Raw genomic sequence first — 24426 nt, 5'->3', positions numbered from 1 at the left:
TCTTCTAATCAACTAGTTTTAGGTTATATTCTAAATTAAAAAGTTAAATGAGGCCTTGGCCGGGTGATTCAGGTGCCTCGTCCTGATATACCAGGGGTCGGGAACCTATGGCTCACGAGCCAGATGTGGCTCTTGATGGCTGCCTCTGGCTCGCAGACAAATCTTTAATAAAAATAATAATAACGTTAAAAATATAAAACATTCTCATGTATTACAATCCATTCATTTCCTACTGCTCATTTTCATGGTTACGGGTAGCTGGAGCCAATCACAGCTGTCCTCCGGGACAACACCAAATTTTTATTGGATAATGCGTAAGGTTGTATGGCTCTCATGGAATTACATTTTAAAATATGTGGTGTTCCTGGCTCTCTCAGCCAAAAAGGTTCCCGACCTCTGGGATATATACCAATGTAGTGCCCCAGACAAGGCGCATACAGGAAGCAACCAATGAATTCACAACTAAGTGGAACAACAAGTTGATGTTTCTTTCTATCTTCCAAATCAATAAATAAATATTAAAAAATTTTAAAGGTTTAAATAAGAAAATGATCTATTTATACTGGAGGTATCTACTTCCAAATAATATTCATTATGAGACTAAGTGTAGGGCACTGTATTTGTTTAGGGAGATGGTTTTATTGCTTTCCATGTTTGGATTGTTTACATACCAGGTTGGAGACTTATATTTGTTTTAACAAATACAATATTGTATATTTTCAATTAAATAGTGTCTGCCCTTTAACATCTGAATGTCAGTCAGGGCTGTTCTGTGTATTAAGAAAAGATATAAGGACAGCTCAGATATTGAAAAAGTGCTGGACTTTGGGAAATTCTGTTATCTTGGAAGCAAAATATCAAAACATTTCCAATACCACACTAGTTTTTCAGCTTAAGAGTAAAGCTGGGAAAAGTTGCCTTCAGCTATTAGTTTTCCTAAATCCAAAGAGACAGGTGGGGCAGGATCAAAAATACTTATTTGATCAAAGTTATTGACTCTGAAAGTCATTCTTACCGATGTTAGGAAGATGAAAGGTATTGTTTTTATTGCACGCTAGTAACAGTGTAATTTTGAACTAATTGGTGTTGAACTGCCAATCACCTGGGGGAATGTGAATAGATACTCTTACAGCCTCCTTTGAGGTAGTGAAATCTTGTGTCCAGGCTGGAAGGAAAACAGAATAATACCGTTAAATTGACCTTAAATGAGCTGCCTTGTGGTTGTCTTGGAGAATCCCTTTTCATTTTTCCTGACTAGTCCAAACAGGTTTTGTCTACCAATTTGACTTACTGACTAGACAATGCTGATGGTGAACATGTGGATTCGTTTTGAAATAAAGTAGTGATGATACAGTTCTCAGGATATTGTGGTGATTTTGCTGGTGCAACTTTGGTCTGTGTGACATTCCGGGATTTGTTTGCAGTTGTCATGGTTCCTCCCACAGCCATCATATCCTTCTGGTCACTTACACTGGAGCATTCTGCCCAGACAGAAGGTTTACTGTTTTCACATAGGTGATGCTGTGTACAGTAAAGGATGGGAATGTCTTTGAAATCTGTTATTCCAGATGAATCTGGTCATTTAATAAATGCATGATTTCTTTGAGGACAGTAAGAATGTTTTCTTGATTTTTGTATGCAAGTCAGTATCAATTAACGGCTCACTGTGCCTCCATTCTGTTAACCCAAAATAAACACAGAGCATTTCAGAAATGCCACTTTTGTTATTTTCCTTTGGAAAAAGATTACGTCGATTGATCTAGGCATTTGTATCGCAGTTTTTAGATACCGTGCCCACAAAGTAGGCATTTATGTAATTTCTCTTCATTTTAAAGTGGTAGCAGCAATACAATCTATTTTGATTCCTACCACCTTCCAGAATTCTGAACACTCAGCGGATTATTTTTTGTAGCACTGAGCTGGTTTCTGGAATGATACTTCTTTACAAGTATAGGGAATGGGATATAGTTTGAAATTGTATTTGTAATTGATCAGATATAGAAGTTAAATGATCATTAACTCTTGATACCATATTACTTCCGAAAGACTGAGTAAAAATTAAAATGTACTTATTTCTAAGACTGTGATATTCAAAGACCCTTGAAAATTTCATAATGCTATGCCACCTTAAACTATCAATCTCCTTGTTATATGGAATATTATAACATGGTTTATATGGAAATATCCATTAACTTGTAACTTAATTATTCCCTTTTTGCTTTGCCTACCAGAAACTTGAAACTAAATTTATAGTTAAAATTGAGTAGTTTTGGGACTCACTTCATGAATATTTCTGTACTGTCTTTACCCCATTCTCTTATGAATGGTATATTGACAAGTAAAATGATTAAACTCATGAGTTCTGGAAATACTGTTTAAACATTCCAGGGCATTCAAGACCCCGGTTCTCCAAACGAGAGGGTGTTGGCTTTTTTTCTTCAGTGATGGATGGAGGGTCAGTATTACCTGTCCTGGGAATTTGGGTAGGACTATGGGCTCTGAAAAGAATTCCCAAAGTTTCCCAGTGCACTTCCAGTCTTATGCCTGCATGGGGCTGACTCCTTCAGTCCTTTCCCTTGTGAAAATAGTGCTGTGTGCACATTGAGGACCCCACAGTAGTGGGCTTCTTCCTCCTGAGTCTGTGTTTCTGTCCAATTTAACCCCTGTCCCCCAAGAACAGAATTTGCTGGGCCCTCCAGATGGTGTGTCACAATTTGAGAGTGTCTGACCTATTTTAGGTGTGTAGGGAACAGTAGCAGCAGGTAAAGAAGCTGCCCACTCCCTGAAGGCTGGTCTATCTCCCTCTAGTTCCTTTTCTGCTTTAACTATCAGAGTCAATTTCAGTTGTTTATAACCAGTGAATGCTAACTGTAAAGGTTAACCCTCAAAGTGTATGTGTATGTATGTGTATTTAATTTGAATCTTTCCTTCCTTGTTTCTGATATATAAATAAGTAGGCAGGTAAAATAAGAATAAAGTGGACTTTAAAGTCCACAAAACAATTTAAGCATTGAAAAGCATTAAGCACAAAGAGGGTCATTATGGAATGATACAAGATGTGATTCATAAGGAAGATGTAACAGTCTTATAGGAACTCCTCAAACTCAGACAAATGCAAACACATAATGAAAAAAATAAAACCCAAGAGATCCTAATCAAAATGGACTTGAGGTGGGGATTTTAATATGCCTATTTCAGAATTCAACAGGTAAAATATAATATGGAGATATACAAACTATTAGAGAAACAAAGAAGATAACCTGAATAGAGAAAAGCCATGTGTTGGATAAACATGGAAAGATGCTCAACTGCATTTAGGGAAATGCATGTTTAAGTAACAATAAGGAAAAGATTTTACAAGTCAAATTGGCAAAAATTCAAGAGTTACAACATCCAGTGCCAAGGAAAATATTGGAAAATAGGTACTTTCAAAAGCTGTTGATAGAAGTATTACTGGCCCTGGCTGGTTGGCTTAGTGGTAGAGCGTTGGCCTGGTGTGTGGAAGTCCCAGGTTTGATTCCTCATCAGGGCACACAGGAGAAGTGACTATCTGCTTCTCCATCCCTCCCTCTCTATATTTCTCTTTCTCTCTCTCACTCTTCCCCTCCCATAGCCATGGCTAGAATGGTTCAAATAAAGTTGGCCCCAAGGGTTGAGGATGGCTCCATGGCCTCCCCTAAAGCACTAAAATAGCTTGGTTACCAAGCAATGGAGCAGTGGCCCAGATGGGCAGAGCATTGCGTGGTAGGGGGCTTGTTGGGTGGAGCCCGGTTGGGGTGCATGTGGGAGTCTGTCTCTGCCTCCCCACTGCTCACTTAATAAAAAAAAAAGAGAATATTATTTAGCTGCTAAGGACTTGTCGCTGTTAACATGAATGTTTCATTGACTAGGAAAGCAACTGGTAAAGTAATGTATCTGGGTTGACCCACTCTTATAAACTATGTAATAAAAACCATATGTAAGATATATATGCATGTATGACTATGGACATAAATATGAAGAAAGATATGGAAGAATCAATCAAACAACAGCTTGTCACTATATAGGAAGCTGGGACGGAGAAGAGATCTTGATTTTCTTTTACTTTATAATAAATATATGATACTTTTATAATTAATAAAAATTAATAATAGATCAAATAAGAATTTTACCAAAGTAACACATTTTCTAGGAAACATAGTATTTAATCAGCAAGAACTTGGAAGTTTTAAGTGGTAAAAAAATAAATATACTTTTCTATAAATCACAACATTTGTGTTTATTCTCAACGGTCAGGATTTGCAATGTGCTATTTCTATATTTTAATGAAATGTGAGGGCTTCCTGTTGTATACTCTTAGTTCTGTCACTATACTTCTGAAGTATTTTTGCTTTCAACAGGACTGTCTTCATCAGTGGAATACAATGCAATGGAGTTGGAACAAGAACTTGACAATGTCAAGACTCTTAAAACAAAATTAGGTATTGTACATTTTTTCCCGACTTGTGTATTGCTTTTGGTTTCTTATTAAAGACTTTCCTGTAGTCTGAAATATTTTTTTAAAAATCTTTAGTTTATAAGTTTTCTGTCTCTCCAAAGCCATTGACAAAGACTGTGTTTCAGTATTGGGAGAGGATAAACATGTATTTACTCCCCCCTTTTTTTGTATGTATACAAAATGAATTTTCAAAAATACCGATGTTTAAAGGTATCTCTCCATTGTCTTTTCTCTGGCATAATTCTTGATAGGTAATCATCTGTCATCCTTATCTTTTACTGTGTCTTTATCTTTTCAAATCTCGTTATCATTGATACCAAACAGTTGGATTGTGATGTGTCTTTGAGTAATTGTCATTGTGTTTCTTATTCTTTGGGTTCATTGATTTATTTTCTTTTTGACTTGAGAATTTATAGTTTTCATCTAATGTGGGAAATTTTTGCTATTACTTTTCCAAATATTTTTTCTTCTTCCATGTGTGCCTCCCTTTATGAGGATCTGATTTCATGGATAATTGTAGAGATGTGGGTGATGTTTTCTTTTTTTTGAGAGGATTTACTTTTGCTTCTGGTAGGCAGAGTAGGGACAGGTCCATTTAATCAATCTGGGCTTGAAATCATTTGAGACTGAGTTTTGGTCTTGACCAAGGCTGGTCTGTTTCCAGTTTGGCACTACTCCTGGAATACAGCTCATCCTTGGTCCTGAAAGCCTGGATCTTCTGTTGTTGGCTCTCATGCCATCTTCTTCCTCAACGTTGAACTCTCGTTTTTATCTCTCAAGAAACATAAGCTGATGGAACTTTGCTTGGCTTTTCTGCCTCTGAGCTTCACCTTTCTGTCTTCTCCTCAACCTATAGCCACTGAAGCCTTGAAGGGGATAGTGGCTACCTGTCAGACTCTTATTTCTCTTTCCTATTCTCTGTCATCGTAACTGCCTCAGTAAGCCCAAACTTCAATTTTTGTCTCTGGCTCTGCTGAGTTTGCTGAAAGCTCTGCTTTAGCAAAGTGTGTCTTCTTTCACTTTCTGATTTCTCCTTACTTCTCAGCCTTGTGGGTCCATGCAGTGACATACTGGAAAATGTCCTTTGGGGGGAAGGAGTGCATATTAATTTCAGTTCATTTCACAGAATACTGGGCCCGCAATTTTTAAATTTTTTTATTGAGAGGTGGGGAGGCAGAGACAGACTCCCACATGTGCCCTGATCAGGATCTACCAGGCAAGCCCCCTACCAGGCGATGCTCTGCCTATCTGGTCCATTCCATTGCTTGGCAACTGAGCTATTTTAGTGCCTGAGGTGAGGCCATGGAGCCATCCTTAGCACATGGGGCCAATTTTGCTTGAACTATTTGAGCCACAGCTGTGGGAGGGGAAGAGAGAGAGAGATTGATAGAGAAATAGGGGGGGGTAAGGGGAGGAGTGGAGAAGCAGATGGTTGCTTCTCCTGTGTGCCCTGCCTGGGAATTGAACTTGGGACTTCCACACGCCAGGTGGACACTCTACCACTGAGCAAACTGGCCAGGGCTTGGTCCCTCAATTTTGATTGTCATGGTAACTCTCTGATATCTTCATACAGATTTTTAAAGAATTAGTTTGATCCCTCTTATCTAGTTGTTTATGGCATGAGTATTGGTGTGATACAAGGTACACCCTTGTAGGTAGAGGTAGAAGTTTGCTCTTAGCCTTTAGAAAACAGGAGAGTTTATTTTTTGGGTTATGAGATTAGAGGGGATTTTTACTACTTTTATTTTATTCATTCAAATATATATCAATATATAAATCTATGTCAAATACAAATATTTCTTTATTTTCAGAGTAAGCTGTATATTTACAATTTATTTCATTAACAACTGAAATGTCTTTAAGGAGTTAAATTTAAGCGTCACAGGATTGAGCTATTTAATGTAGCAAACTGATTTTAAAATGGATTTTTTTAATTTGTGGAGGAAAATGTTAAACAATTTAAAAAGTTATGTAAAAATAATATATGCTACTATATATGATAGTAAGGAATGAAGATGTGAATCTGGAAAGAATTTTTGACAATTACTGAAACTTTTTGTTGTGTTGTTTTTCCTTCTAATAGAGAGGCGAAAAAAGGCGTCAGCTTGGGAAAGAAATTTGGTGTATCCTGCTGTTATGGTTCTCCTTCTCATTGAGACAGTAAGAATTGATTTGCCCAGTTATATAAGTCAACTTATTTTATTTTTACTTGACCATTTGAATATGGCAGTTCCCTATAAGTAAGTGGTTCCAGGTAAACTGATTTTCTGTCAATAAGATTAAAGTACACATATGCCTTTATTTGTGAAAACTTGTCAGAGCAAAAATATAAGTTAATGGTAATTTTTAAAAAGTCCTCAAGCTTATCCATTTCTTCATGAAAGCAGGAAATTCATTCTTTAGTTTCACTGAAGATTAAGAAGTGACAAGGTACCCCTTGTCACTTCTGTGACAGGATGTGAATTTAGGAGAACATTTTTTTTTTTTTTAGGAGAACATTTTAACCGTTTTTAAAATCTGGAGTTTTGGATTTTCAGTTGGAGAAATCAGTTAATAAATGATTCTATATTTTTAGCTTTTGTCATGAGCTTTGAAATTATAATAATTTACGGACTTTGAGAATTTATTCTAGCATTTTTGTGGATAGTCTAATTACTTTAGGTTTATACGTAGCGTTTTGGTCCTGACAATTTTTTCTCTCTTCTGAGGCTAATGGTTGTTTTGTTCATTTAGGTTTTATTATATGTGTATTGGCAAAATATATCTGTGACACTTAGAACTGATGACTTACTTTTTGTATTGTAGTCCATCTCAGTCCTCCTGGTGGCTTGTAATATACTTTGCCTGTTGGTTGATGAAACAGCAATGCCAAAGGGAACAAGGGTAAAGTAAAATCTTCTCACATGTCTTTCTTTTGCAAAATATTCTGCATATATGTCCTGAGTATCTCAGATGAGCCAATTGAAACAGTCACCTTTCTGCATTCATATACTTTAAGTTGTATGAATTTCTTTATATAAGAAACCTTCATAAACAGTATTTATAAACTATGATTTTTGTTTTGTTACTTTGGGTTGTCTGGGCCTTTTATCAACACTCAGAGTTTCGGACCTGGCTGGGTAGCTCAGTTGGTTAGTTGGTTAGACTAGTGTCCTCTGGATATGCCAAGGTTGTAGGTTCAATCCCCGTTTAGGGAACATATAGGAATCAACCCATGAATGCATAAATAAGTGGAACAACACATCAGTGTGTCTCTCTCCCTCTCCCCCTGTCTCCCTCTCTAAAATCAATAAGAAAGAGAGTTTCCTTTTATACTTCATATCAGAGTTTATGTTTGTTTTACTGAAATTTTTTGTTTGTGATTCTTCAAGAAAATGTATACTCTTTGCAGTAGAGACACATGAAGAGTTTATTAGATGGGTTCATTTGGTTTGCAAAAGATCTGAATGTTTCATTGAAGAATGTCCTGCTTCAAAAGAGTGTCGTGTAGCCTGACCTGTGGTGGCGTAGTGGATAAAGCGTCGACCTGGAAATGCTGAGGTCGCCGGTTCGAAACCCTGGGCTTGCCTGGTCAAGGCACATATGGGAGTTGATGCTTCCTGCTCCCCCCCCTTGTCTCTCTCCTCTCTCTCTCTCCCTTTCTAAAATGAATAAAAACAAAACAAAAAATAAAACATCAAAAGAGTGTCGTGTTTTATGACACTGAGTCAGAATGTTCAGTTACTGGAGGCGAGTCAGCTACATCTTTTTTATGAATTAACTTATTTTTTTCTCTTGCTTAAAAATTGATGATTTTATGAAATTCTGCCAATTAGCTGATTGTATGTGTTTTCCATAAAGGTAATTACCACTAATATTCATATTTGATATAGTTTTTTTAGGTATCTCTATACGCTTTTGGATACTTAAAGTAGCATTTAAATTTTGACATTTTATTTTATTTTTCTAAGATACCCACTCTCCCATTCCCCACAGAAATAACTTCAAAACTCTTTTAGGCTTCTGATGTCTCTTTCTCTGAACCCGGTGATACACCTGTTCTCGCATAGAGAGAAGCCGTTGTCTGTCTTAGTTCCTTCCCTTCCATCTGCAGTGAAGGTAGCCTGCGCTTTCCAGAGCTAAGTCTTTCAGCTATATTCTCAATTTAGGTCCCTCACACACCTTTCTAGTACCTTGTGCCATCTGTTAACTGCCATTGTCTCTTCACCAGTGTCTGTCCAGAACAGGCACTCACTAGTGTGAGCCCACAACAGGCTCCAGGTGCCGCAGTCCATTAACAAACAACAGCAGCAATGGCTGCCTTGCCTTCAGCCTGGTCTTTGGCTTTTGTTTAGAGAAGGAAGTCACTTTTAACCTGTTCTTATATACTGTATGCTAGGTAAGTCCTGAGTCTCAGATACACTTTTGTGCCGTCCCTTGAGTGCATAGTAGAGAGGGACTCACACCTGGTAGACTCCTTGCGTGATTGTGTAAATAAAACCAGTCACTTGAACCCTGCCTGTACACCTTCTCTTGAGACAGGGAATATCTTCAGATGTTTTTTGTTCCAGTTGTTGGGGAGGAAAAGCTTTTTTCTTCTACCCTTGTGAGTTATTTTGGCTGGTCTCAGAATTAAATCGATGGGAGCTAGAAAAAGAGGAGAAAATAAAATTTAATTACATATGTATGTAAGAAGGCAGCATAGAAATGAGACCTCAAGAAATGATCAAAGCAGGCAGTCTATGTACCATATTTAGACAAAGAAACAATTTGTGAAGAGGAACAAAACATAGGGTTTGTGTTTGGGTTAACAATTTAAGAAGTAACAAAGTTTGTTTGCACAGCGACCTCAGTTCTGATTTCCTTCTCTGGAGATAAGAATGCCATTCCCTGGTGGCCTGGGGAGCTTTGTGTCTTGTGTGTTGAAACAGGAGGGTCAGAGTGTTCTTGACTGTCTTATTTCTCAAGTAACTAATTTGAAATTATTCACATTTGGGGGTGATCGCTTTGAACCCTGACCATAGTCAGTATGCTTCTGTTGGCATTATTCATTCTTTCTTCAAAAGATTAACAAAAAATTGATAAAGTCTTTGCTCTTATCTTAAAATATTACATTGTTTATTTTTTTCTTGGTGTGACTATACATTCTAAATTATCCTGGTATTTCTGTTAGATAATAGAAGCTGATAGTAAAATAGTCATTCATATACATATAATTCCTTTAATTAGTAAGCTGTAAAAATATTGTTCCTACTTCAATAAGAAATAATTTATTGTCTGTCTCATCTTATTGGCAAATACTACTTTCCTGTTTTGTTTTGTTTTTTTAAGTCCTAGATAAAGATAGGTTTTGAGACTAGGTATAATGTTTAGGAAAAAAACTTATAGCATGTAATTAAAAAATCTGGGTTCATTAAGTTATGTTGTCTAAAACTGAATTTCTAAGAAAGATTTGGGGAAAAGAAACTTCCAAGGGTGGAAACAAGATAGGACATTCACTTTTTTTTCCTGCTTAGCTGACTTTTGACATACTTTAATTGTGTAATTTTTATATATTTTATTCCTATTGTGCTATTATATTTTTAAAAGAGTCCTTCCAAGAATATTCAAGATTTCACAGTAAGCGTAATCCAATTATTTTGATAAGTAACTTAAATTTGAGATAAATCAGAAATGTTTTCAGCTTATTAAAATTGTTAACATGTGGTTTATGATGAATTTCATCTAATGTCATGTTTTATTGTCCTTTAAAGTCTAGATGTTATTCTAGGATATTAAACATTCCTAATTTCAACTGTCCCATATTTGTGAAACAACAATTTTTAGGGAAACCAAATATAATAGTGTCATTGAATTCTGAAAAGTATTTTTTCCCCCAGGGGCCCGGGATAGGAAATGCCTCTCTCTCTGCTTTTGGTTTTGTGGGAGCTGCCCTTGAAATCATTTTGATTTTGTATCCTTTCTTTAACTGTATGTTCTGTCTGTTAACAAGTTTTCTGCTAGTTTTCCGGGACAGTGGTAATTTACTAAGACACTTGCCTCACAGAAAAAACAAGTCTTTCTTCCCCCGGCACTCCAAGTGGCTTTTGGTTTTGTTTTGAGTTTCCTTTGAGCCTAAAGACTTTTGGAGACTAGTGAGAACTTAATGCAACTTGCATTCTTTGGAGGTTTTTCCTTGATTCTCACAGCTATCTTATGGTGTCCTCTGTCGTCGGTTTCTATAGCCTCCGATTTTTTGGAAACTTTATTCCCAAGAAGGATGACACAACCATGACAAAGGTAAGGTGAAGTCTAAGGCAACTGTACCTCCCTTTTGCCTTCCAAGCCAAACTATTTTATTTAGTGATCGCCCCGAATGGTTCATTTGCAGTGATAGGTATTTGTTTGTAAATTGCATAAACACAAACTGGAAGATTTTCAAAACGCTGACCGAGTGGGAAAAGGATGTGCTCTGTTTAATTTGGATGGCATCCATTCACTTGTAAATGCATAGGACGCAGAGCTTGTTAGCTGGCTATAGAAGGCCCCTGAAAGGACTCTTTTTCCTCTAAAGAAAACGTACTGCTAATGAGTTACTTGGGTTGTACTGACTGTACTTCAGGGAGCTTGTTTGAAATCTGAAGAACCTAGTTGCTACAAGTAGTAGAGACAAAGTATTTCAAATTTGAATAATTAAAGCAAGACGGAAGAGTTCTATTCAGAAACGTTTTGTCGTCTGAGGCTGATTTGACTTTCTACAATATGTCCTTGGCTTCGGAATAACACAGGCTGTTGTGTAGTGACTGCAGCTTTGTAAAATGTTCCCACAGGCTGACAATGAAGAATAGCTAAGGAGAGCTGTTGTCTTCTTTTATTATATATTCCATATTGTCATTCTATTTTAAGGGAGAACTTATGTCTATCTAAATTACTAGGAGTTCTTGAGATACTTAGCATCTACTTTAAGTGATCACAAATATTATTTTCAGTACTTATTTATTATGAAAGAAAAAGCATAGGTTACGTTGAAAATGAATTACTAGGAGGTACGTGTTTTAGATTTCTAGCTTTTTGGTATTAAAATCTTATAATAGTTAAACATTTTAGAAGCAGATCTTATATATACCTTGAGCAGCAATTGGCTTTAAAAATGGAGTCAGAAGCATTAAATATATTATTTTTAATTTTTACTTGACACTTGAGCCCTTCTGAAATTGGTGACCACATTCAGTAATGTAAAAAGGCATTGTCTGAGGTGTAATGTAACCTAAGTGATCTATAACTGTATTTGTGCCAGGCATGGCAGATATTTTCTAGAACTTACAGATAGTACTTTAAGTGTCTGTAGACAGTTTCTTCTCGTTTTAAAAATCTATAGTGAACAGTATGATTGAGGAGGTAACTGGAATGTACCATTATTATCATCCCACCGCTTAACTGCCCGGTGTTCTGACTTCCCGTAACAGATCATTGGGAATTGCGTGTCGATCTTGGTCTTGAGTTCTGCGCTGCCTGTGATGTCAAGAACACTGGGTGAGTTTAAGTGAGACATTCTCACCCCAAGTTCATCTCTTCTCTGAACTTCTTCCTTAACTTCCAGCTTCTACGAGGTTCCCCCTGGGAACATTATTTCCTCCCACGTTATTTTATGCCTTTACTTCTGAGCTTCATTATATATAGGGCTGCACCAGAGGTACTTTTATCAAATAAAGACCACTTGTTCTTTTCAGTATTTAAAAATGTCTTCTCCAAGCATTGGACATTTTTGTTTACTGACTAGTTAAGCTTTTGAGTCTCTGGTGAGGAAACTGATTTTTTTTTAAATGTTCATGTTTAGAAAATAGTAAACAAGTTTTTCTTATGTGAAATGTTTTAAAAACTTCTAATTTCGTATGTGGTTTAAAAAACTGAAAACCTGTCAGACTGACTTTAAATGGCTTTGTGTCCATGAAATAGACTTGAAAGCAATCAGAGCTCGGTGAGTAAGTACATGCTGGTTTAAAGGACACTTGTTCTTCAGGGTTTCACTTGCCTGTCGTTTATGACATTTTCTTAGTATTTTAATTTACAGAATGTTGCTCCTTTAAAGTAAAGCATTTCCAGTTTGTCATAGGAGTTGCTGGAGCTCTGCATTTGGCCGTCTTGTCTCCTGTGAGGCACCAGGTAGACTCTGTGCACTCAGTTCTTGGCTAAATATTACTGCAGACAAAAATGTGCAAGAGGCAGTTCTGCTTGGTTTTCTAGACTTAGAGTTTGACTAGAGAGTGTTCACAAATGATTAGGAAAATAATTCATTCAACCTCAGTGACTTGCTCCTGACAAAAATGACTAGTAACTCCGAGCTGCTTTTGGTTTAGCTCTTATGTTGCATCGTTATTTATTCAGGACTCAGCCATCAGGGGTGTAGGCCATGCCAAGAAAGTACATGCTTTATCCTGATCTTTGTGATCTTACGAGGAATTTCATGTTTAACAAAAAGTGAGACCTCAGTGTAAGTGGAAAAGGGCCACTCTTCCACAGAGGAATACAAAGCTCGTTCATTTTTTTCCTTTGTGTTTGCTTTAGAGGACTTGTCATTGTTTTGACATCTGCTTATGGTATGCTAATCTTGAATATGCCAAAAATGTGCACTTCCATAACTTGATTTGTAGCTAAGTGTTGTCATAGGTATTACGACAGTCTGACAAATAATTTCTGTGATATTACAGCCACCTTACCGTTTTGTCATTTATGGAACTCACTGTGCTGTTATTTAAAATTGTTAATGGCACCATATCCTAATTTTATGGGGAAAAATGCATGCTGAGTATAGTTTTAACACAAAGAAAACAAATTAATGGCAAACTTTGCTTTTTGAAGAACACCACATTAGATTCCTGAATGGTTTGCCATAGAGATAAAGAAAAAGAAAAGAAAAATGGAACAATTACAACGCGGTTCACAAATGCCTTCACCCAGCTGTCCAAACAGGATTAACCGGGAGTGTGAGGGTACAGTGAGTCACGTGCGCTCCGCACAGCCACCATGCACGCACTACCTGGGATGCCTGTGGCGCTGAATAGATGAAACGGAGCAAATACGCTCAACAGATTCATGGAGGCTCTTCACAGCATTAGAAAAGCACGTTTCTAGGCGAAAAGGAAAAAGCTTTATCTTCCTATTATGGGAAATGCAAACTTGAGAGGTACTTGGTCATTCATCTGTTAACTCTTTGGAAGGGAGTCTTTGATTTTTAAGAAGATAAACTATAGGGAATTGTCACGAATATCACTGCGGTATAACAGGACTTTGATTTACTAGCCGAAGAGCTTATGAGGCTAGAATAGAGGACGTGGAACACCCGAATTCCAGGAGGCAGCATTTCTCGCTCTTTCTCATCGCCTCCCACGAGGAGAGCCTGACCCTGGGGGTGAGTCCAGCCAGCAGCCGTCTTACAGTTACGTAGGAGAGGAAGTAACAAGGAACACCATCGTCTCCCTGTCTGTCCACCTGCCGCTTTTCTCTCGCTTTCACACTGTGTCATGATGATTATAATTTTAATTATAAATTGAAAATATATTGAATCCTGTGTAAAATATTAATTTGGTGTTCTGTGAGGGTTTTTTTTTTTTCTTTAATTTGCCAACTGCTAATGTTGCTGCCTGGTTGGCATAAGCTGTAGCTTTAGACTTAAATATATGGTAGGATATGACACATTTATTAAAGAATTCTTTTGGAATAGCTTCTTATATTTAAATATGTAAATTTTTGCATTAACTGAAAAATTAGTACTAATTGTACTAATTGAAAAATTACCACTACGTAGATTTTATAAGCATATCACTTGCCACAAAGGTTTGTGAGAAAAATTTGGACCATGTATTCTTAGATACAATTAATATAGATGATAGTTTTGTTATTTATAGGAAACGTAATAAATAAAGCTTCTTACAAATAAGTAATGCCATGCCAATGGGTGATTTCCAAAACACTGTTTGCTGCCTGTTCAGACTTCAGTCTGAAGAATCTAGCATCTGGGGGGATTTGATGTCTGTATTTTTAGTAAACAATAGACTCTCCAGGTGATTAGAGGAGAGGGTTGACAGGTGAAATTAGAACAGGATCCACCTCATAAAAGATCTGTGGATGGCCAAACTTTTCTATAATAAAATATTTTACAGGTAGCAGTGAATTTTGTAAGAATAGATTTTGTCTGGTGGCTGACGTGTTCTTTGTTATGCTTAGTCAAAAAATAATGGAGAAATTGCCATTTTTTTGTTCTGTATTTCAAATCTTCTTTAGCCAGAAGAAATTTCTCAGTTGTAACCAACAGACCTCGCAGTACTTTAACCAATTTCTATTTTAACTTTTATTTCATAGTTGCTTTTTTCATTCTGAAGTGTTTTTCTGTGACTTGTTAGTTATACAGGGCCCAAATGCAGGTTAAAAAAATGTGCGTGTGAGATGAACAGAAAAACACCCTTTAAATTAGCTTGAATTTGTGTTATATCGCATATTTCTCATCTGGGTCCCTTACAGTCCACGGTCTTGCAGGAGATAAAGTGGATTAATTTCATTTGTTCTTTGATGAAGGGATCCTGTTTAATTTCCATCCTTTTTGGAGAGGTTTTCACTTGGGTTTTGCACGAATACTGCTCACTTCTACCCTGGGCTTTCCTTCTCGGGGTCTCAGTGTGAAGCAGAGTAAATGATGCTTGGAAATGATAAATGTGAAATAAAAGTGTAAATCATAATATACACCCCTAGTTATGACTTTGATGTAGAAATATGTATTTTCAAACCTCATATTGAAAATTTCTCAGCAAAAAAAATTTGTATATGACTTATTTATGTTCAGTTATTTTGCAGAAAGTAATAAATGAGTGATGCTAATGAACTTCTGATGCTTGCTAATGTTCTCATGTCTAAACAATAAATTTGTATATCTAGTTAGGGTTTTTAATAAAGAGGACGTATTCTGAATCAAGGCCTAAGCGTTGAGAGAGTAACCAGTGCTCACCCCTGCACGCCTTCATTCCCAGTGCCTACTTGTGCTCTGATGCTGGCCTTGCTTCCAGGCTCATGGTTTTGCAGGAGAAAATGTCACGGCCACACACGATCTAAATAACTTAGCCATCGGTTGACACACATTTACATACTTGAACTTCTAGTTTGTTATGAAATATTTTTCATATAGAAATAATTCCAGTTAGGATAATTTAGCTGAAAGGAGCCTTAAAATGCCATCAGTTAATAACAGCTGGGTAGAAAAGATGAAGGGATTAAGCAAAACAAAACAAAAAACCCCCCATGGACAACAGTATGGTGATTAACAGAGTGAAAGGGAGGGTGCGGGGAAGGTAGAAGAGGGTAGAAAGGGGATAAATGGAGATGGAAGGAGATTTGACTTGGAGTGGTGAACATAATACAATATATAGCTGATATATTATAGAATTGTACCCCTGAAACCAAGCCAGTGACCCCTTTACTAGGCTAGTGACCTTGGGCTCATTCAGTAACCTTGGGCTTCAAGCCAGTGACCACGGGATTGCTAGGAGCAGTGGTTTTTCAAGGTTTCTTGCTCTCCATTCTTACAGAAGGTTTTCAGAATTGAAGAGCTGTGCGTATAGTCCAAAGTCATGTTTTAGTCAGTCAGTATAAGTTAGATTTTTAAAAACATTAAACTGGAAACAACGATGTCTTAGTGTACTATTTTGTCTAGTGCCTCAGTGCACTGTAGTGAGTGATATCTCTCCGATTTCTGTCTGTGAGGGCCACTTGAGATACCCTGGGGACTGAAATGTCTGGTGAGAGGCACTACTCTTTGCTGGGTGTTTCATCTTGGGCCCTGACCGTGATTCTCAGTATACCACGTTGAGTCCACTGAGAAGCTGTGGTGAGATGACTTTCCCCTTGTTCATACTTACACTCCATTCTCACTGTGGGCTGGGGCCTGCCCGACTTCACTCAGTCCCAGTACAGGTGCAGTCCCAGGACAGGGGCGGCATTTGGGTTGGTGGCTGATTACCGTTAGTCATACCGGTAGTTTTCAAAGTGGGGCTTGTGCCCCATGAATTCACAAAGTCAGTCATTAGGCTGCATTTACCTTAATTGTTATAATTTTTATTTAAAGTCTTTGTTTTGTCTGTATATAATTTATATGTCAGTATATATAGTCCATATATAGCTTATAAATAATTACATACACATATGTTAAGTATATGTGCTATCATTGTGTTTTTGCTAATGGTGGTATACGATCAAACATTTTTGGACTAGGTAAGACTTCTGTGTAGCATCTGGTCAAGGACTTTTGTTCTGTGACCTTCTAGCTTTTTCCATAAATGAGTATCATGATATGCAGAGTTTTGTGTGTGTGCATATGTGTATTTTTCTGAAGAAAAGAGCCGTGGGTCCCACCAGATTCTCAAAGGCATCTTTGGCTCTAGAGATCAAATGAACTGCTTACTTGAGATCTCTGGGCCGAAACCACTGGTTTGTTTGAAAGGACTAGATCTTATTTACAGATAACTTCCTAGGTTAAATTAAGGGGTATTCTATTTGTAAAATAGAATATATAAGTAGATACATAATAAGTAAAGTTTTATTAAGGCTTCTGAGAAGCTGCAGCCATGGTTGTGGCCATGTATGAGCTGCGCCACACCTTCTGCTGCATCCAGGCCCCTCCTTTCTTTAGAAAGGTTTTGTTGTATGTTTTCATTAATCTTTCATCTCCTTAAAATATGAGGGTAGATCATTGTCTCGCAAATTCAAGAGTCTTTGGCTCCAGGTAGGTGTGACTACAGAAGGGTTACTTTTTGAAACCTCCTGTTTTGATGACACTGTTTAGATAGGAGGGGTTTTCTACTGTCTCTGTCTGTTAGCTGCTGTTGTGGAGTCTGCCCTGAAGCAGGTGATAGTATTGCATTGTGTGGGGGGGTGAGAGTTCAGTTCAGAAATTGGCTAATAAGTTGAAATTGAGTTCAAAGTTATTCTGGAAATCCTTAGGCCACCCATAAAAATAAATGTACATGGTTTTGTTTTATAGTCATTTATGATTAAAGTTTTATGTGACCCCATATAGCTTTTAATTTCTTCCTTGAAAAATGTTGACAGTATACTAACAGTCAGAAAAATCTTACCATTCACATGTTCTTTCCAGTAAGTATTGGGCCAGAGGACATACTCACCAAAGCGAATGACTGTTTAAATTTTTTTTGTTAAAAAAACAACAAATGTGTAGGTGAATTAAAATAACTTAAATGCAATATGATACCACAACATTACATTACCAGGTTTGTCATTTTTATTCAACAAGATGATTTAGCTTAATAATTGTTTTTTTTCTGAAAAGGACTCACCTTGTTTATTATTCATTTATGCAGTAAGTATTAAGTTTGTATATGCAAGGCATTGCTCTGGGCATTGGGATCACAGGAGCCAAAAAAGACCAAGTCCCTGGTCTCACAGAACTTACATTCTAGTAGGGAAAGAAGGCAATAAATAAACCAAAAAGGAAGAAAGAAAAACCATTTCAGGTCATGTGTGCAGTGAAGAAACAGAATTTGGATAGAGGACCACGGAGGGTCCAGCTGTTTACAGCAGGAGACAGGTGCCCCCTCAGAGGAGGTGACTTTGACCAGGGACCTGCAGGGAGAGGGGACATGCAGTGGGGGAGGATGGGGTTGTCAGGTGTCTTTTCTGTCACAACTCTGGCTTCCTGGGTCAGTGCCCCTCCCCCTACACTCAGATAGCACCTCGGTTTCCTGCCAGGTGAGCGTGAACTCTGTGAGTAGCATGTGAGGAGGTTGGCAGGGCTGGTTCCATGAGGTTCAGTCGTCACTGGTAGAAATGGGAATATCCATGGAACTTGATCTCATTTGCACTTTATTTTGTGCCGTCTATAAATGTATTGTATTTGGTTAAAGGCTGTTGTTTGTTTATTTTTTTAACAGGAATCACTCGATTTGATCTACTGGGAGACTTTGGAAGGTTTAACTGGCTGGGAAATTTCTATATTGTGTTATCCTACAATTTGCTTTTTGCTATCGTGACGACACTGTGTCTGGTCAGGAAGTTCACCTCTGCTGTACGGGAAGAACTTCTCAAGGCCTTAGGTAATCCTCAGGTGCTGGGTATTTTCTTCTGTTTCTACTAATTAATACTTTTGTGATTAGAGTTCATTTTCTGTTTTCACTGATTCATTTTTCCAAATGAGTGAAACCTTTGCGGTCATACTCCTGACTCTTGTGTGAAATCACCTTGTTAGGCCTCCCCCTCCCTTATCTGTAAAACGGTGATATCGTCTCAAGGTTTAGGACTATTGTGACTGTTAGCGGACATCATTCTTCTAAGGACCTGAGCAGAGTCCTGGCCTGTGGGAAGACTTCAGGAAGCATTAGCTCTCTTATTGTTACAACGGTGGTGGTTCTGTGAGATGGGAAGGGTAATGTATGAAAGGCTTATTTTTTGGTAATGGTATCTATTAACTGTGTTTTAGTTAAGGATATTTAAAAAATAGTTTTTGACTGATTTGAGAGAGAGAGAGAAAAGCATCAATCATTGTTCCATCTAGTTGTACACTCATTGGTTGCTTCTCATATGTGCCCTGACTGGAGATCGAACCTACGACCTTGGCTGTTTGGGATGACACTCTAGCCACTGAGCCTCCTGGCTGGGCCTGTTAAGGCCTGGATTTTACAAGTGTCAGGCTGACCCATAATTCTCTTCAGTAAGCTAAATAACAGTTGAGGATGAAATATTTGTATTCTTGGCAATAACAGGAGAGAAGGCATTCTTTATCGTGACTTCCTGGAGTCACACGCATTGTGACAGTATTAAAAACCCTTCAGTTTGGCTAAGGTTTTCATGCTTACTTCAACATTAGTGCTAAACATGTTTCAGCCTTTACATTTTAGGAACCCTATAATACAAAGTATCACGCTACATCAACCCTCTGGGGCTGGGGCTGTGTACTTTTATAATAAGAGAAGGGAGAGGCAGTGATTTATTGTAGAAAACCCCGACATTAGCTCATGCACCTGAATTGACATCATTTGATTGTTTACACTCCATATTCCATTGTGGATTTTAGCTCTTGCAAAAGGCAACATAATTATATCAACTTCTGAGGTCCTATTTTCAGATAACTTGAACCTCAGGAGCAGCAATAAAACTTTGCTCACCAAGGCTTTCCAACCCGGGTGACTGAAAGGATTTCCTTTCCTTTGGGAAGGAAAAAAAGATTTCAGATTGTCTCCTCATGTGTGCTGGGCTTTCTAGTCACCTGGAGAGGGGGTAGCTGATGAAATACTGTCTCAGAGGGAAAAGGCACATCTCACTTCCACACCAGAAAGTGGGTGGATTTCCGTGCCCGACTCTTGTAACGTGGGCTGTCACATGGGCTCCCAGCATTCAGCGTTGCCTGAAGCCTGCTTGGTAACAGCAGCAAGACTCCTGAGCCATGCGGTCAGACTCGTTCCTCCTCGGCATGCGCTGAGCTGAGATGTAGGTGAACAGCGGGCATTCTGTGTTTGGTGTCCTTTGACCGGGCTTCTGCACACAGTGGACACTCAGAGTTTAGCTATGGGGTGGTTGTGCCATGACAGCTTCTGCAGAAGACAGACCCGGCAGCCTCTGAGTGTCAGAAGGAACTGATTGAAGTGGCCCCATAGGAGGAGATGCTGGGGCAGCCAGGGTATGGACGGCCTCTCTGGTTCCCTACACCCCCTCCCGACGTCCCACAGCTGGGCTGCTGTTGTCACTCAGTGGCCCGCCACCCCTGGGGGCAGCAGTGCTTTACGTTGGATTCATTTCTCTAACCCTGCACCCAGCACAGACAGGCTCAGCTTTACCTGTACTTTCACCAAGATGTGCAGGTAATAGAAAATTTAAAAGTTAGAGTGCTCTGCTGGTTTAAGTGACATCAAAATGCATAGCAGTCAGGTAGATAACCATGTGGGATTCTAGGGGGGAAAAGCATCTTTGCAAAGTGCGTTTTTAAGGTTTCACAAAGGTCTAAACTTTACATAAATTGTTTCCTCAAGATCCTTTCTGTAGTCGTGCTTCTTGTTCTTGACTGTTTCTCTGCTTTGTTTTATTAACATGCTTTTCCTTGAGTGGTGCAGACACGCTCCAGTGTCCTTGTGCCCGCTGTCCCCGTGAGGGTGCAGCGTTGTTCTTTGTGTAAGTGCCATGTGACATAGGAGGTTCCTGTCACTCATAACAAGACTAAAATGTCTCTGATAGTAAAATAAGATCTGTGTTTAGCTGTTGTTTCGCCATTTCTTTTTCTTTCCATGCTTGGTATTTTGTACATGCTTGGTATTTTGATGTGTTTATGCGTTTTCCTGTGCGTTCTTTGTAGAGTATGTATTTTGAAACAAATGGATCATGCTTGACTGGAGTTGAGCTCCCTGGGAAGCGCCCTCTGGGGGTGGAATAGGCTTGCAGGAGGATCAGTGCTGAGGGCTGGGCTGGGAGGGGACTGGGTGGAGGGAGCCCTATGCAAAGTGGGCAGGCCACAGGCACCTCAGCAGAAGCCCCAGCTGTCCCCATGGGATACTGTGCTATAGGACTGGCCCCAGGGCCGCCTGGATGGAGGAGATGACTCCAGCTATGGGGAGGGGAGCTTATACCCCACAGAGGGTTGGACCACAGTGACGCTTCCCATTCTGCCTCTCTACAATACCTGTTTTCACCATTTTTCTATTTTTTCCGCAGGGCTTCATAAGCTGCACTTATCAAATACTTCCAGGGATTCAGAAACAACCAAGCCTTCTGCAAACGGGCATCAGAAAGTCCTGTGAGGCACTCAGCACCGCTCCACAGTGCAGAGACCCGGGACCCGAACTCACAACATTCCACCTGTCACTGGCGCTTTGCAAGTGGCTGTCTGTCCACTTTTTAATCGTCTACGAAGAACTTGGCTGTCACGGGTCCCCTTTACTCTGTGATGAGCCCTGCGGTTTCCAGCCACACACCCACATGTGCTCACCATGTGAGACAGCCCATGAGAAACTTTGGGCTTTTTGAGGATTCAGTTAAACCCATGATCTGTTTTATGCAGAGCAACAAGGCCTGCAGGAAAGGCATTCTTGGTGCTGGGGTGTGAGGTCAAGGCCAAGGCTGTGCAGAGTGTGGGGTGACCGAATCAGTGCACTGGGGTGTGGGAACTGCAGTGACCTCAGTGGTAGTTCTTGTATCATTGAAGAAAACACAGCACAGCGCTGATTTATGTCACAGAAGGATGTTGATGGATAGGAGACTCTTAACCCCTGAGCCTCGGTAGTCCTGCGCTGTGATCTGTGCAGTGGGGATTGCACTCACCACGGTCCCCAAGAGTCTGTGTGTAAGTCAGTATTACCTCTCGTGACCTGGTTGCCAGTGTGGAACACACTTGTAACTTAGTGCTGCCTTATTGGCTATCTGTACACTCAGTTTTTTAAGCCCCTTTTTTCAGAAGTCCCTTAATTCTTTGTGCTCCTGTGTCCATTATGATGCTATACATGTGGTGGTAGAAATCTCTTTGTCACACTCTTCAGGCTTCGGGTACTTTTGCCAATTTAAACCTCAGACCCGTAGAAATGACCAGTTTGAACACCAAATGCACAGCATTGGTGTTCATGATGTAAGAACAGTTTGACCCTGTGTCATGATCTGATAACCATTCAGTTATGAAGCTGTAAATAATTCTTGGGATGGTTCCGTGACTCTGAGTCCACTGAATAAAGTTGTCCTGAATTGCATCCAGGGGGATTGAGTTAGGAGAGTCATGCATGCAGAATCCGAGGGCCATGGCACAGTCTGCTGCCATGTGGTCTCTATAAACACATGCGTGTCTTCACATGCACAATGTGTACGGACTGGGTCATCTGTGTAGACAAAAGTAAAAGAACTTTTTTCTCTCATTGTTGCACTTCAAGTTCTTTTGGGTGGTGAGAAATGTTGAAAACCAGGTTGTATATATTTGACAAAAAAATTGCCACCTAGAGCCAAAATAATCAGAAAAATAAATCTGGGTCCTGGTCAGGTTGGCTCAGTGGATCAAGTATTAGAAGCCTAGTGTGTCTGAGGTCGCAGATTGATCCCCAGTCAGGGAACATAGAAGCAACCAATGAGTGCCCAACTGAATGGAACTAAGGGGAACAAGTGGATGCTTCTGTCTCTGTTCCTTCCTTCCCTTCCAATCTATGGGGGAAAAAAGTTAATCTGTATATTGGTGAGCTCTACTAACTATATCTGCCCTTTGTTTATACCTCTGAATTTCCTCCTGAGCCTCTTGTTAAAATGCAGCTTACTTCAAAGAAGAAAGGAACATTTTGTGATTGTAAACAACCCCTTGGCAAACACTACTAGTTCTCATGTTGGTGACTTGGTCAGCATAAGATCTCCATCCTGAGAAAATCAGCTGCTTTCTAACTTCATTGGGAGTTGCACCTACTTAAACATTAATTGCATGCTTTGATTTTTTTACCAAAGTTTGCCTGCAGACCAGGTCTGTGAAGAAGAAAAACTTGTATCAGTAACAATGTTCCTCTGAAGTTATACCCATTTCAGGGCCCATCCCATGGAGAAGTTCCTAGGCATGCATTAGATGCCTGGAAGCTTATGAGTGAAATGGCACTCTTTAGTGACATCATGTCTTTTGTTCAGCGACTGTTTCTGGTGGAGGGCCCGGGCCTAGTCTTGGTCAGGAGACAGTGGCACCCTTCCTGCAGCATCTTCACAGGGAGGGCCTCCGTGGACAACCATACAGCCTGTTATATACTCGGCCTCCTGCGTGACTGCAGCCACATGATGCTGTGCAGTCAGTGGGCACCTCCTGGTCACACAGTCCCCAAGCGGAGTGTCCAGGGACTCGCTAGGTCGGCTGTAGGAACCTATGACAAGTGAGGCCAGATGAGTAAAGGCACCTTTCCTGGCTTCCCCTGCCGTCCAGGTGGCTGGTGCTAGAGCGGCCGCCTCATTTCTGCTGAGATGGGGTGGGAGGCAGTGTGTCCGTGACATCACTGACCACATGACCTTTCCCCCTGCCTACCTTCAGCCTCTGTTCTAAAGGCATCAGGCACTGCAGGTATAGATTCCTTGAGGAGATTTAACTATCATTAATTGGTTCTGCATATATCAGTTATTTTAAAATTATAAAACTTACGGATGATAACGTGTGATGGTTTTCCATGGTATTTCTTAGACTTAATGTTTTCTTAGCTTCATGGGCATTCTCTGTAAAACAGACTCGCTCTGAGCATACATGCATACACTCAGGTCACTTCCTCAGTGCCATGCTGAGGCGTGGGCTGGTGGGCGAGGATGCGCCTATCCCTGGTTCTGATTCCCGGGTGTGGTAAAGGCACATGCACACCTGCTCTCGGGCACTGACATCTGCCTGACTTGGCTGTGCCACACTCCCCCCCCCCCCCGTGGACTGGGTCACCCCAAGTCTGTCCACAACACAGGCATTCATGGCTAGAAGACCTATGTTGAGGCGATAGAAATATAGAAATGACTTCCCTTCAGAATTACTTGAAGCCCCACCGTCAGCATGCTGTCAGATATTGTAGAGGGATTTCCTGGAGCTAGCGCGAGGATGCACAGGGCAGCCCACACAGAAGCTCTGTGAGGGATGCTTTATAGAATCTGTCCCATGAATTTGCATCTTTGCAGGAACACCAACATGAACAGCATTTTGCCCTTTCCCTGGGAAAAGTCATGTCTGAGTTGAGTGTAAGGAGTTGTCCAGGAGATGGGAGCACCCCTGGTTGTGAGCAGCGCTGCCTGGCAGTGGGGCTTGGACCCAGAGTGTCTAGGAGTAGCAGGAGCATGTGGCTGTGATGAGCCAGAGGCTGAGCTGATGGGACAGCAGATGGTGAGGGCAGTTACTCCTCTGGGCCACCCAGGTACTAACTTGTCAGCAAGAGACTGTACCTCTTTTCCTGGACACTTGCCTTGTTTATTACTTGTGGACACGGGAGTAACAGACTCCACTTCCTGCCGGCTGAGAACTAGTGTGT

The 24426-nt window shown here is 39.8% G+C and overlaps 1 protein-coding gene across 5 annotated transcripts in view; it reads left to right on the top strand.

Moving 5' to 3' along the window:
* LMBR1 (limb development membrane protein 1) overlaps window positions 1-22323 on the top strand; it is a 97401-nt gene extending 75078 nt beyond the window's left edge. For all 5 annotated transcript variants that reach the window (XM_066235238.1, XM_066235239.1, XM_066235242.1 and 2 more), the window contains 8 exons: window positions 4380-4460; window positions 6561-6637; window positions 7283-7360; window positions 10336-10409; window positions 10645-10735; window positions 11902-11968; window positions 18370-18531; window positions 21137-22323. In XM_066235238.1, coding sequence (XP_066091335.1) covers window positions 4380-4460; window positions 6561-6637; window positions 7283-7360; window positions 10336-10409; window positions 10645-10735; window positions 11902-11968; window positions 18370-18531; window positions 21137-21222 — 716 coding nt within the window. In that variant the 3' untranslated portion in view covers window positions 21223-22323. The remainder of the gene's footprint in view (window positions 1-4379; window positions 4461-6560; window positions 6638-7282; window positions 7361-10335; window positions 10410-10644; window positions 10736-11901; window positions 11969-18369; window positions 18532-21136) is intronic.
* The last annotated feature ends 2103 nt before the right edge of the window (window positions 22324-24426 follow it).

This window comes from Saccopteryx bilineata, chromosome 6, assembly GCF_036850765.1.
Source record: "Saccopteryx bilineata isolate mSacBil1 chromosome 6, mSacBil1_pri_phased_curated, whole genome shotgun sequence".
Taxonomy (NCBI): Eukaryota; Metazoa; Chordata; class Mammalia; order Chiroptera; family Emballonuridae; genus Saccopteryx; species Saccopteryx bilineata.
The sequence above is the reverse complement of the archived record's forward strand: the minus strand, read 5'-3'. Positions and strand labels throughout refer to the sequence as shown.